Here is a 15,180-nt window from a genome sequence, read left to right as displayed (position 1 = left end):
GCTGGGCCCTTCCTTGTGGGAGCAGGAGCCGGACGTTTGCCTTTTCAGAAAGAGGCTCTGCCGAGGACGAGCGCCTTAACCATTTCTAGAAGCTTACCACAAAGTGTCCACGTAAACAATATTATCACCCTTGCCCACTTACTGCCTTACTATATTCTACCTCACAATCCACTTGCAATCCACTCCACTACTCACATGCAATGACTCAAAAATCACTTAACCCTCAATTCTAACAATCTCAACATATCAAAATATTACCCATGGACTCTTATCACTGTTCCACCTACCCCTGACTCTACATCCCCGGGCAGAGCAGCTCCAAGCCAAACACACCCATGCACAAACACACACGACACAGAACACTACCAACAAGGTGATTCAAAGAGACAAAACTCTCAGCAAGAAGAATGACTCCCGGACGGGAGTTGCCATCCGGCAAGATGACCTACAGCATCCAAAACCACATAGCGAGGAGGCTCTACGACAGCCCCAAAGAATAAGAGGCAAAAGTAACTGCCCCTTACAAGATGGTACTGTCAGAACCAAGATGATGGATGCCTAAGAAGCCTGTCATCGAGACCTAGGAACATCAAGATGCAGGGAAGAACTCCCAGTCCAAGGCAACACAGGGCTAAAGAACAGAGCTGCCAAAGCAGCCCGGAAGAGCGCCGCAAAAGAGAACCAGCGGGAACCTTCCAACACCGATCCACGCTTTAGAGCTCCGAGCGCAAGAAAAGAGGCACCCGATTGGCACGGTGCCAATGACTAAGGGCATTCAAGACCCTAAGGATGGCGCCCGAAGCGCATGCCGCGCTCCCTGAGCGCAAAGACTGGCGATGGCATTGAGAGCCAAGGAAGGTCGAAGGCACAGAAGACAGACTACACAAACTACACACCACCACGGACACAGGCTGGAACTGCCCTGCCCAGCACACGCCGGTCTCATGCTGAAAAGCAACCCGCTCCCTTCCTCTGCCCAAACAGGACTGCTCCTGGACAGCCCTGCCCTCCTACTCTAACTTTAAAACCCCTCCCTGCAATTCCCAGCTGTATCCCTCCCTCCCAGCCTCTCCCCAGCCCGGGTCCCTCAACTTAACTTTCAGAGGACCCAGGGTACAAGTCCATCCTCCACAAAAACCACATGGGCTAACTGCGATGATCCAGGAGTCACCAGGTTCCTCTTCATCATCTGCAGTGAAAACAAAACAAAAAAAAAAAAAAAAACCAAAAAACCAACCAGCAACAAAATCAGAAGAGGCAATAAATAACCCATCAGCCAACAACAACTACTTACCCAACCCCCCACTTAATCACACACACCACGGTGTTATGCTTACCTGCTCATTCCAGAGTCACACCCTGCAGCCATCATCTCTCATGGTACCTAGAGACAGCAAGACACACAAAATTAGCATAGCACTCGATGAGAAGTCACCGGCCCCACGCTCCTCCTCCCTAAGCCACAGCTCGCCTCAAACACTCATCCCATTCCAAAGGTGGCCCACACAACGCCTGCAAAACAAGAAGGTAAACGCTTAACCGAGCAACCACAAAGTACTTCAATATTAAACACCAACGCGGTCCAAAACCGCCTCACTTTCTCACACTGCTCATCAGCTGCGGCTTCAGCCCTCCGAGTCTGCGTGCGCCACCTGCAAAAACCAAAGCAGAAGATGCATGCTGAGACACCGCCTGAAACCTCAGCCTGCCCGGACTGATTCCCAACTCGCTCTCCTTTCCCTTGCCCGCTCGACCACCCCGCTCTCTCATCAAGAGCTTGCCACGTCAAGGCATGCGTACCACCTGCAGAAAAACAAACAACAAGGGATGCTTCCAACTTTGCCAACAATACGACACCCTCAAAGGAACAGTTCCTTTAACCCAGTAGTCACGGCTCACCTTGCCCGAGTCACCTCCAGTACTGATGGCCCGCTTCGCTCCTTGCTTCGTACCTTCAAAATAAAAGAAAAACAGAACCCTATCAGCTAGTCATAGAGCCACCGGCCACATCTTCCCTCTGATTCCACTCACAGACCCACCTTCTTACGCTGCTCCGCTCCGCTCCCCTCCTCCGTTGGTCTGTGGCATGCAACTTGTCCCTCTGCATCTGAAAAAAAACCATATTGAATGAGTCACCAAGATGCAGAGCAAGAGCTTAACAATTCCAGAGGTCTTGATTCCATCTAGGAATACCATCTGGAGTCCAACTACAGCCTGCCATCCTAGAGGAAAAAAAAGAAGAAAAAAAAAAGCCAGGGCCAAACTTTAAGCCCATCACCTGCAAGACTTAACACCTTAGAGACTCAAATCTGCTTCATTACCCAGCCCTAGTCCCTCAACTTCGCTTTCAGAGGGCCGAGGAGCTGAATCCATCATTCAGAAAAATCGCACGGGCTAACTGGGATATTCCTGCAGTCGCCAGGCTCCTCTTTGTCATCTGCACGGAAAAAAACCAAAACAAACAAGCCCAAACCAAACCGGAAAAGGGAGTAATCATCCCATCAGCCAACACCAACTACTTCCCCAACTCCCCCGCTCCTCACAAGCGCCACCGCATTACGCTTACACGCTCATTGCAGAGTCGGACACTGCGGCCGTCGTCACTCGTGGTACCGAAGATAGAGAGACACAAACGTGAAGAGTCACCAGCCCCACGCTCCTCCTCGCTAATCCACAGCTCACCTCAAACGCTCATCCCACTCCAAAGGTGGCCCGCACAGCGCCTCCAAAACAAAAGGGAAAAGCTTAACCGAGCGGCCACGTAATACTTTGTTACTCAACACCAACCCGGCCGACGACCGCCTCACCTTCTCGGACCGTTTGTCGGCATGCAGCTCTGCAGGAGACCTTATAGCAGACTTCACGGTAAGTAAAGGGTGCCTATAAGAAACCTGCAGAGGGACTTTTTACAAGGGTGTACATCGATAGGACAAGGCGGTAATGACTTCAGTCCTAAAGAGGGTAAGAAGCAGGGAGCCATCTGGAGACGTGAGCCGAGTAACAACTGGACACCGATACGGTTAAGGTTGTTCTCCTCTTTAATTGGACAACACTCAGTTATATCTTGTTTCTATTTCCTATCACGCGTAAGCCATTTGTTGATTGGTTAGCACGTGTCGTTCACGCGCCTAAACAATAATCTAAACGGATAAGTTCTTCTGATCACGCGAATGGTCCCTCCACTTGCATCTTGTTACCAGTCACGTATACTCGACCTTGTTATACTTTTTATGCTTGCTTTGCAGTTTCGTTTCTTCCCCGTGTTGTATTATCTCGAACAGTTTCGATTCCTTGCCTTGAACAGTTTCAGTGCAGTTTTGTTTTCCCATATTCCTCTCATCACTTAGAGTCTCTTGTCTGTTATCAGGCCTGGATTGTCCAAACCCTGCAGTATTATTCCATGACCGTTTTCTGCAAGAAATTCCTCTACAAGGGTACATTTAGTTTAGGTGTTAGGAAGAAGTTCCTCACTATGGGTGGCGAGGCACTGGAACAGGTTGCCCAGAGAACCTGCGGATCCTCCCTCCCTAGAAGCATTCAAGGCCAGGTTGGATGGGGCTTTGAGGAACCTGGTCTAGCGGAAGGTGTCCCTACACATTGCGGGGGGGGGGGGGGGGGGGGGGGGTTGGAACTAGATGATCTTTATGGTGCCTTCCAACTCAAACCATTCTATGGCATCCAAATCCAACTGCAAAACTGATCTGAGAACGGCTGATGAACCCTCCTCCCTTTCCCCACCAGTCCCAAAACTTTAGAAACCCCTTTTCTTCTTCTCAACTGTCAGGAAAGAAACCCCACTGCTTCCTGACACCTCCTGCCCTCCATTTGCACCCCTGAACCCCCTTCGGTGGCTACTCCTCAGGAGCCGCTCTTCTGAGCCACATCCCAAATTCTGGGGGCACCTCCTAACTTACAACTCCCCAGAGACTCTGAGCTCTGCCACGTGCCCACAAAATGAAGTTAAGTCCTAAGGTTTGTAATCTACGAGGGGCCTGCCACAAGCTGCAAAGTTTCTAGGGACAACATGGCATTCTGCGAGCAATGAGGAAAGGCGACGAGGCATCCCAGACGCTGAAAGACACTGTGCCTCATGGCCCTTCTGCTTTCTCAAGAAATACTAAAACTCCATATACAGATGCATATAAGACACTCACCCTAACCCCTGCTAAACAATGTCACCATCAGTCCTGTTAAGAGAGGTATCAGCAACTTACACGGCATACAGCAGAACTGGTGAAAAAAACAAGGTTCTGTTTTCAATACAGTCAGGAACTCCAGGAAAACAGAAAGCGTGAAGAATAATAATAAAAAAAAAAACCCAACAAACAATACATACTATTAAACCATCTTTCTACCCCTGAACACTCAAAACAAAATTACTGACCTAAAAAAAGGAAAAAAAAAAAAAAAAAAAAAGCTGCATACAAGTGTTACTTTCTACCACACATGCTGCAGAACCTTGACTGGTCTTAAAGCTCTTACCTCAGGCAGACACCTCTTCCCAAAGGGCTGAGCCAGCTCAAAAGCTCCAAAGAACTCAAGAAAAAAGCTGAGCACCAACACCAGAGAAACCCAGGAGCACAATAAGCTCCCTCAGCAGAGGCTGTGGCTCAAATACCCCGAGCCGCCGCCCACCACCCTTCCCACAATCACCTGGGAAAGGGGAAGGGCAAACCACCAGAAGTTATCAAGTCAGCTGGAGGAGCAGCAGGAGTGTTCTCACCTGCCTTAAATTTACAGCAAGTAAGACTCTGAACAGAGAAAGTGACCCTTACTGAAAACAAAGATATCTGCTCCTGTATTACAGCTACAACTATTGCATCGGCAACGTGACCAGGTAAGGAATTAAACTTAATTTTTTTGAGGCATAGACAGAAAAAGATACGTGTGCCTCTAAACTAGGTAGGAAACTAGGTCGTTAAATGCAATAACAACATAGTTATTAAAATCACATCAATCAGCGGTGAGGCCAGCAGACGCAACGGTAAGTTGGCGGCTAAGCGCTAGATTGAGGTGGACTGGGAGTTCCCGAGGCCCAGAGCCCCAGGGAAGAGCAGAGGGACCGTGCAGAGCCGGCAGCTCTCGCGAGAGGGGCTGATGCGGCCTGGGCATTGCCAGGGGCAACCGCGGAAGATTTAAATGGCCCTGAGGAACGCCAGTGAGCAAGAGCATGGCAAACAGGGCGTGGCGTGTCAGAAAGGGTGTGGTGAGGCACTTTGCGTGGCAGTTCATGCAGGTAGGGCGTAGCCCCCCCCCCCTTCCCAGCTCGAGAAGGCTACTGAAGCGGTGGGCATCGGCCTCAGAAGGAGACCCCGATATAGCTGCCACTCGGCTGAAAGCCATTGCTAGGAAAAATGTGGCGATGCAGACAGAGCTCCCGTGTAAATGTGCAGCTGTCCAGGTCTCTGGCTGCAGGGAGTGCCTGAGTCTATCGCTGATGACGGAGGGCAGCGCGGACACCTCTTGTGTGAGATGTGACCAGGTAGCTGATCTGCTCAGCCTGGTGGCAGAGCTGAAGGAGGAAGTGGAAAGGTTGAGGAGTATCAGGGAGCGTGAGAGGGAGATAGATTGGTGGACCCACACCCTACCATCCCTGAGGCAGAGGCAGCGGATGGAGGCTCCGCAAGAAGCGGAGGTTCCCCTGCCCCCTTGCCACCAGGCAGGAGGGGACCTACGAGATGGAGGGGAATGGATACAGGTCCCTGCTCAGGGAGGCCTCCCTCACCTTCCCAGTTGCCCCTACGCAACAGGTATGGGGCTCCGGAACTTGAGGACCAGGTCAATGAAGATCAGGGTGTAGGTGAAGCCCTATCCAGGGAGGTGCCTAGGCTCAGTCGGGCAGCCCCACGCATTCTCACAGCCTCTGAAAAAAAAAAAAAAAGGAGGGTAATTGTCATAGGCGACTCCCTTCTGAAGGGGACAGAGGGCCCGATATGCAGTCCTGACCCATCCCACAGTCCTCACGGACTTGGTCTCGGATGTGTCTGGGCCGCCTGCCAGGCAGACTGGCGGTGGGACAGGGGAGGCTGCCCCTTTTATACTGCCCCGGGGCATTGTGACTGCTGCGTTGCCGGGTGGTGGCACTGCGACACGGGGGTGAGGGGGCCCCCATGCGCAGCCCTGCCCACCGCCCCTCGGCCCAGCATCCTTCGGAGGAAGGCCTTTGGGGCGCCAGCCCCGGGGGCTGTGTTGCGTTACCGAGTCAAGAAGTTTGGCAGAAAATACCCCCCCTTGCGTTCCAGCTTATCCTTAGATGTCAGAGGGGCTGGGGGCAGCTAGGTTTGATTTCTGAGTGATGTCCAATTCGATGCTCTAAGGGCGGTCGCGTTCAGTGTGCTGAACTATCACGATGACGGATGCCTTTAATAGCCTGCTGCACTCCCGGCTTAGCCACATTCAACGCACGAGAATGACCAGACTTAGGGAGTTTGGTTGCGCTAACGAACTCTCACGACTAGATGAATGAGCAGCGCAGCTTATTAAAGCAACAGGACAGGTTCTTTTGGATTGCCCGTGATAAATAGACTGTCTGCAAAGCATGTGCAGGTGGCAATACAGTCGCCTACAAGCGCATGAAATGATGAAAGAAAAGAGCTCTAAAGAATTCTAAGTTTCCCAGGGAAGCACTCGGTACAGCCGAGTGTTCGAACCTCACGCAAGAGGCATCCCTGTGGGGGGGGGGAGAGAGGCTCAGCCCGTCGAGTGATCCCAGAAGTCAGTGGTGTCCTCCTGACTTGTCTATGATGGTGTCTTCCCTAACATTTCTCCTCTCTTAAGCCCTTTTATATTTTCTGATTTTCTAGGTGGAGCTTGAGTGACTCTAGTCATACATACCTTTCCTTTGATGGGTATAAAATTCTCTTGCTTTGCTTTTAAAGGTGTATGCTAGAGAAAATTCAGAGCGCATGCTCAGTGGGGAGGTGGTCGCGCCTTGGAGGTGGGTACCTTTGGGGATGGAGGTGTGTTTTGGTGTTGTCATGAGCAAAGTTCAGCCAAAGGACCTACTGTTGCATGTCAGTACCCCAGAAGTGGGCACGTGTGATATAAACCAGAAGTGTAGGGCGTTAGCTTGACAGAGCCCCCGTTATTTTACCTCCTTGCTTCAGTGGATTCAATGCAGGGACCAACCGTTCTCGTTGCGATCGTTCCGGTTGCCTACCCCTGCGATCACAGAGCCTGGCCGCGGCGTCTCAGCTCCGCTCCGCTCCGCCCTCCGTGTTCCTTTTCAGAGTCAGCATACCAAGCTCCCCTGGTGTTGCTGACCTCTAAAGTTGCAGGTCATGTTGCTTAGGGAACCACCACGGGAGCGATTCTTTAGGTGTCCACTGCGTTCCTCCCTGGAGGTTCGCCTTGCCTTGAGGGGCGGCGGGGGGCGTGTGTCATACCGAGGAGTCACCTCCAGCAATCATTCCACAGGCTGTCGCTGTGCTCAGGAGGCGCGGGGGTCTCTGCCTGCCCTTGGTGGCCATGCCCCGGGCCCAGCTGCTGGGTGTCCCTGACGCCTGCTCTGCCACTGGGCTCCCAAGGCCAAGCCTGGTGCTGTTCCTCTTCTCTCGGGCCGTGGCAGAAACCAAGCGTGCGGCACAGAGACCACCCCTGTTAGCCGTCCCCTCTCTGCGCCACAGCTAAAGCCTATGCGGCCCCGCAGCCAGGAGGAGAGCGGGGACTTGATGTGGCTGGACACAACCCCTTTTCCTGGGGAGAAAGGGGGGGTGATTTTGGCAGCTGCAGCCTGGAGGAAAGCCAAAGTGTAACCAGAGCCCTAGGCTGGGATGGTGGGTGCCAACAGCCCGCCACGGAAGTAAGCCAGGCTTTGAGAAAGAAGTGCGTGGAGGTGACACCGGTGTGGTGGAAGGAAAGGTTGGTCATTCACCAACGAACGTCATCACTGGTGAGTAATCCTTCCCTGTCCTTGTCTCAACCCACAAGGTTTTCCTTCTCTGAGCAAGTGGCCACCTGGTCCTTTGTTGCTGGGTGGGCTGAAACCAGGAGACAGGGACACCGGGAAAGGAATCTGTTCCTGATAGCATATTTCCATACATTCTGTATGGTATGTCTAAATATTTTGATGGTTTTAATATTTTGTATGAGCCATGGAAACTGGTTTGCTGCTAGGTGACTGTAAAAGTGAGATTTAGTAAATAATTATTAGAAATCTTACACTAACACGATGATTGAAACAGTAGACAAAAGTATAGTCAAGCAATTAACTAATGGAGGTAGGTACTCGTAAGTTTTGCAGTTCTTTGCTCTTAGGACTAGATGTTCCTGTGCACTAGATGAGAACAGTGCTGAAACTGACCACGTGCGATTGAAACTGTGTTAGGCTTCAAGATCAAAGAACAAGGACGAGAATAAAGACTTCAAGGACAGCCAGCAAGAACTTCAAATGGGCCGGTGGTCGCAAAAGCAGCCCTTCGTCTCAAACGGATCCTTCATTGCGCATGATTGGATGTAGGCAGTACTGTGATAATCGGTTGCCATCATTTTTATGTATACGTATACTAATCTGATTAATATGCAATTAGTTATTCTATATAACCTGTGTGTGCTAAACCTGTGGCACGCACGCTAGGTGGAACTATCCCCCGTGCATCCAGCGCTGCAATAAAGAATGCCTGCTTTCTAAAACTCCAAAATGAGTCTTAAAGAGTTTCTTTGACTGGCTTTTCGGTATCATTCCATCCCCAAATGGAGAAGGAAACGTATCTCTGCCATCTCCAGATTTCTGTCTGCTCAAAGGAGGGAGGAGGGATGGGGAAGACTGCAGCATGGCAAGCAGCAACTCCGAGGCAGCTCATTCCCTAACAGCTGGCAGACCCCCGCCGACCAGCCCCGCTGCGCCGCTGATGCCGTGAAAAGCCAAAATCAGGACTCAATAGTCAGGATGCTTTATTGCAGCACTGGGCGCACAGGGAATTGCTCCGCCTAATATGCACACCACGTCAAGTCAGTTACACAGTTTATATGCAAGCTATACATACATATTCACAAAATAATTAGCATACTCATGACTTTTCCAAGAACTCATTCACATAAGTAACCACCCACCTCCGCATGCGCATCATAATCCTCGGATGGGCTTCAGGGACACCTGTGCAGTCTTGAGGCATCCTGTGCCTCTTTGTCTCATCGTGGCCTTGCATTCCGTTCTCGAAGACCAGTTCCATTAAATGATTACCGTGTGCTCACATATCTGTCTCACGAGCGAATGTTTATGTAGTTCCTTGCTGCTGCTTGTTAAGAGTCTCGTCTGGTACTTTTCCATCAGGCTCAGGCTCCACCATGCTGCAGCAGACCCCCGCCCTCTGGCCCTGGGCAGGTGCCCCCCACGCTCTCACCCCCCGGCTCTGGCTCCAGGGAGCCCCCGCCGTCGGCTCCCACACAGCGCGGCACCCCTCCGTGCCTCCGACATGGACCCCGCCGGCCCCGCGCCCCCACCCCAGGCACCGCCGCCCCCCTCGGGGCTTTCTCCAGGACGTGATGGTCAATCGCTCGGACCTTTCTCCAGGACGTGATGGTCAATCGCTCGGACCTCCGCTCACCTTCTCCCTTGGGGCAGCCGCAGCCCGGCCACCGCTTGCGCTCCTCCCTTGGCTACCACCAGCCCCGCCACGGCCACCCGGGGCAGGGCAGCACCAGCCCCTCCGCCAGCAGCCCCCCCTTTCCAGGGAGGGGATGTCCCCGTCAGCCTCACCGCCCACACCTGGGGCTCCTCCAGCCCCGGCCTGCAGCTGGAGCCCAGCAGGAACAGGGGGGCATCGCCCAGCCCCCCCAGCACATCACCTCCTCCCCTGGGCCCCCTCACAGCCCTCCCCCACTGCAAAGGGAGCACAAACGCAGCCGGGACCACACGACAAATCTTCTGGGCAGGGACCTACAGGCAGGCCATGAGCTGCTGCTGTAAGGACACGGAACTAGAAAACCTCCACTGAAGAGGAAAGCAGCTTACCGATCCTGCAGTTAATGCCTGAGCTTTTCTTACTGAGCCTGCCATACCACCTCCTGGCATGTTCTGCTAACCTCCCGAACACTGGCTGGAGCACCAAACTGCTCTCAAGTGGAAGCACGGAAATCCGACCATAGGTTGTCCCGTAGGCACGCAATGGTGAACATCCTACGTCTCCTCTGTCCACAGGCCCGAGGATGGGAAGCCACAAGTGCTGTTCACTTACCCAAGCCTAAAGAGCTTTAGGATCTCTACCGCATTTGGGGAAACACAAGCCTGAGAAAGATTTACTCCGTACCTAATCACCATTGAAACACTGAATCAAAAGGGAGATGAGGAGAATGGAAGACGCAGCAGGTCTGCCAAGCAAAGAAACTGAGGAAGTTTCTCCATGCACAGAAGCACAGCTGGAGACATAACTCCTGCTGGCACGCGGATTGAACTTCATCCATTTGGGTCCCTTTGGGAATACCAAGCACCTGGATTGTTCTGGAGGATGCAGCATTTTACAAAGGGGACCCTCGGAAAGAATCGGAGAGGGGCAGCTTTATTCCCTGGGAAAGTGCCCTGACACTTACCTGCTTCCCAGATAGTGTAGGACAATTAAAATATAGTAACTCACTAGTAAGCGGGGACTAATTTCTGGCCCATCATGATTCTAACAACAGCCAACAAATCCCTCCACTAGCTTTGTTCAGACTGTATTGATGACAGTTCTTTTGCTCCACACTTTCGGGGGAAGCAGATTACACAGCTTGCCTCTTTGATGTGGAGGGCCAGGTTTCAAAAGAATACTACAAGCCCAAAAGAGCACAGCGTAGTACAGCTTATACATATACAAGTAAATATTACATCACAAGGCCATACTGCACGATTCTACCAGAGAAAACGGTCTTTATGTAGGTGCATGGGAAGTGGGCTTTTTGCTCAAAAAAAAAAAAAAGAAAATCCTGATTTAAAAAGTTCATATACATGACATCCTTTTTGATTCGCCTCTAAATCCACACGTAGATTTTATTCCTTCACTGGCATCTGAAATCGTACTGCTTGAGGCACTTTTCATGTAAAACCAAGAAAGCTCAACTCAGAAGGCAAAGACCCTTCTTAACGGAACTGAGTATCTGTGACTACAATACACCTTCCCCCTCATTTAACCATAACAGCATAGTAAACACAGTTTTTAAATTCCAAGCGGAGAGATTCCAACTTTGAAGAGTACAAGACATTCTCCTTTTAGCACAAAATAATCACTTTCTTTTCACTTCTCTGCCAGCCTTATCCTCATGTTTCTTGGTTTTCATGCTGCAGCACAGGAAGCCCAGCTGCACAAAGACTTCCACTGCTCACACCAGTGTGCAAAGCATTGAGGAACCTTGGCTCAGTCTTGGCAGTACAGGAGCAATCCATCTCAAGTGCACTACACATTTGGCATTTGGGGGTATCACAGAGAGAGAGTCAATTATTGCCTTTCCTCCCAGTAACAACAGCAACAGAAAAAGGAAACCCTCCTCGCTTCCACATCTCTTCTTTGCGGGCTAGAGGTTTACGGCAGCGACTGCCTATTTTACCCAACCTACAAGGCAACTTTTGAACGATTTTCAAAGCTGGCCCAAAAAACACGTCATAAATAAACATCAGTGTAAAGAAAGACCAGAGGTCCCTGCACTGCTAGAGATATGCAGGAACACTTATTTACTAGAGTCCTTCATAAAAACGAAATGTTTGTGATGGCATCTGAACTACAAATTTCTTTTTAGGCAGAAAGACCTAGTGAATGGGAATGTCCTGCAACACTTTGATTACTTGTTAGCACTTGCATGGTTTCATGACTATGCTAATTATTTTATGAATATGTATGTATAACTTGCGTATAAATTGTGTAACTGACTTGACGTGGTGTGCATATTAGGAGCAAATTATCAGGTATTTATTTTGCTGTTGGTGCCAAGGCCACAGTTGTGCGAGGCATTACACAAGCAGATGAAATCCTTGCCCAAAAGAGTTTGCAAACCACCTGTGTGTGAACACAGTCACTGCATTTCAAGCCTTCCACCTGTGACAACGTCCTCTCAGGGGGCACACTTGCCTGCTCTGATCACACACTCACTCAGCAGAGGTAATACTGAACTGATACAAAAACTGGGCCCAACCTCTACATTCATGGCTGGGATACAAGACTCCTATCACAGGGCTCACTCTTCAGTCCCACCTGAGGTATGTACCTTAAATTGCATTTCCCACTGGTCAAATACTCCTCCTCAGAGCTCTCTTGAAACTGAGGTCTCGCTGTAAGGGAGAGAAGAGAGTTCCTTATCTCTTGTGCAGTCAGGGCATGTTCCCCTGCAAAAAGCAGCATACTCAGGCCTCCCATTTGTGTCAGATCTGTTAAAAGAGTAAAACCAAGCCCAAGGAAAACTTTAGGTTCTTATGCAGAGGTTTAACTAGAACCTTGGCAACTTTATTTGGGACATGAAAGGTATTTGCACTACAGTACCACGTGCAGTAAAGGAAACCGGTCTTGCTGTTTGATTCCAACACTGCATCCTCCAACAAAAAGAGGCTGCTCTGTTTGAGGAGCGTGGATGGAAATTTCACCTGCCATCCCAATGTTACGCTGTGGCATTTTGTCACTTTTTGTCACTTTCTTCGGGCTTGGTACATCTTTTGCAGAGTCTGAAGCAAAGGCCCATAGCTTTTTCCTGTTCGTAACGATGGAGGTCTGGGTGTTTACAGGTCGGTTTGTCGTGGGGCACCACTTGTACCCTCGATTTGCCTTCATAAATGTGTCCTTGTACTAGAAAAGAAAAGGAAAATTGCCAGTCATGACATTATACTATTCACAAGGGCAATAGAGTGCACTGCGTGTAAGAGGATTTAACACAATAAGTAATCCTTAAATATCTTGATTTTTTTTAACAGTTTAGTCATGTGCTTAGAGTCTGACCGCCAACACAATCTAACAAGGAACTATTAAGACAAGAAGAGCTGTATTTAAAAGAGTGGGGTTTCTCTTTCCTCTCCTGAGGGTTTATCACCCAGAGCAGGCTGAAGTTCTGATCCTGCATACTGCTCCCCAGTGCTTGTATGCTCACTCTGGGAAAGACAGACAGCTATTCCAATTCTTTTGCAGGTACAATCTTTGTTTACTTTCTAGTTTGAATGAAATGAAAACAGGTGTTTAGCTATAAATGCAACATGATGCTCCTTACCTTGCACTCCTTTTTCTCTAATAGATCTGTATCTTAGAATATTTGAGTATATTCTTTCCCAAACCAGACACTGAAAATAAACCACTACCAGCATCACCTCACTTTCAGTAACTTCTGATACATCATCCCAGTGGTCCTCCCAAAATGTACCAGGCTGCATAAAATGAACTGGCACCATTTAAAACTGTCTTTGGCCTGGAGCACACGGCACACATCTCAGTTGTTTGCTATATTCTTGCTATGAGGCAGCAAAACAAACAAAGCCAGGCTACAAATAGGGGGGTAGTGGGAAAAGGTCTGGATCCCGCACAATTTGGACGGTAGGGGGAAGGATGGGGACCTATTTTATTCTCAAAATGCAACAGTGATGTTTTCTACATACCTTGCTGACCAGACCAAAGCAAGATTTTTGAACATTAACAGCAATAAAAAGAGCACACTTCAGTATTTTAAATGTGTTGCTGTGCAAGGTGGAGAATGGACGAATCAGAGGAACATGCCACATTGTCCTGGTTTCAGCTGGGGTAGAGTTAACTGTCTTCCTAGTAGCTGGTGCGGCACTATGTTTTGAGTTCAGTATGTGAAGAATGTTGATAACACTGACGTTTTCAGTTGTTGCTAAGTAGTGTTTAGTCTAAAGTCAAGGATTTTTCAGCTTCTCATGCCCAGCCAGCAAGAAAGCTGGAGGGGCACAAGAAGTTGGCACAGGACAGAGCCAGGGCAGCTGACCCAAACTGGCCAACGGGGTATTCCGTACCATGGGACGCCACATCCAGTATAAGAACTGGGGGGAGTGGGGGCAGGGGATCGCCGCTCGGGGACTAGCTGGGTGTCGACTGGCAGGTGGTAAGCAATTGCACTGCGCATCATTTGTACATTCTAATCCTTTTATTATTGCTGTTGTCATTTTATTAGTGTTATCATTATTAGTTTCTTCTTTTCTGTTCTATTAAACCATTCTTATCTCAACCCACGAGTTTTACTTCTTTTCCCAATTTTCTCCCCCATCCCACTGGGTGGGGGGGGGAGTGAGTGAGCAAGCGGCTGCGTGGTGCTTAGTTGCTGGCTGGCGTTAAACCACAACATCAGGTAACCCCTTCTTAACAGCTGTCTTCCCTCTCAGTTCACATACAGGGGGGCTTCCAGCTTAAAGGTGGGTTCGCCATCCCACTTCCTCACATCCTCCCCTTGGTCACGCGGGAAAGAACCAGAGCGCACCATGCGGCGTACGCCTTGGGCTCCCTTTCCCTCTGACCAGGGCGGGAGAGGACTGATTTCTTGAAGCTTCCCTAACAGCCAAGGCACTGTCCTGTAGGGATGAGGAGACGCAGAGATTTTCTTCAAAGTTTTGGAGCCAAGATGACGCTTTCTCCACAGTTGGTATTTCCGTATCTGGGCAATACATTGCTGCCAAGCTGTTAGAATATGACACCAGAGCACCTTGAATCACCTTTCTCCACGTGGTCCGTGCGCACAGGACGTCCTCTGGATCTTTGGAGACCTCCTCATCATCTAGATCACTGTAGATGACTTCCAGCACTGCTAACTCTCTCAAGTACTGGATGCCTTCATCTGCGGTAGTCCAGTTTCCTGAGGAGTTCACAGATCTTCCTTGAGTGGATATCTTGCCCTCACGCTTGAGAGGAGCTGGCTCCAGAGACTGCAAATTGCTGCCTCTTTTCCAATTCCTCTTCCAATTCCCTGGTTTCTAGTGAGGGATCCCAACTGTTGGGCTTCCTTGCCTTCCAGTTGCTGACTGTTGGCCCTGTTATCCCAGCATCGGAGCGGCCAGGCAGCAATCCTCTCACCTGGCTGGTAGCTGTAGTCTTTCCACACGTCTTGAAGTTCTGAGGACGTCAGGGACCAGGTAGTTTCCGCTTCCTGTCTAAGTTCTCTCACTCCTTCCTCCAATTTCTTTGTTGAAGGGCCAGCTTCTACATCAAACCTTTCCTCTTCTTCTTCCCTCTGGGCAGGCGGAGAGGGAGACAGAGGCAGGGGGAGACCTGGAGACCTTCTGCAGAC

The 15,180-nt window shown here is 50.1% G+C and overlaps 1 protein-coding gene across 1 annotated transcript; it reads right to left on the bottom strand.

Annotated features, from left to right (window-relative positions):
- Positions 1–11,854: 11,854 nt before the first annotated feature.
- LOC115337627 (HMG box transcription factor BBX-like) lies at positions 11,855–13,708 on the bottom strand. Its single transcript, XM_030005994.2, has 3 exons — positions 13,541–13,708; positions 12,545–12,743; positions 11,855–12,331 (listed from the first exon to the last, which is right to left on the bottom strand). The coding sequence occupies exons 1-3, from the start codon at positions 13,661–13,663 to the stop codon at positions 12,108–12,110; spliced, it is 546 nt and encodes a 181-aa protein (XP_029861854.1). The 5' UTR covers positions 13,664–13,708; the 3' UTR covers positions 11,855–12,107.
- Positions 13,709–15,180: the final 1,472 nt, after the last annotated feature.

The sequence above is a fragment of the Aquila chrysaetos genome (genome assembly GCF_900496995.4).
Source record: "Aquila chrysaetos chrysaetos chromosome W unlocalized genomic scaffold, bAquChr1.4 W_unloc_5, whole genome shotgun sequence".
Taxonomy (NCBI): domain Eukaryota; kingdom Metazoa; phylum Chordata; class Aves; order Accipitriformes; family Accipitridae; genus Aquila; species Aquila chrysaetos.
This window is presented reverse-complemented; position numbering and strand designations above follow the sequence as displayed.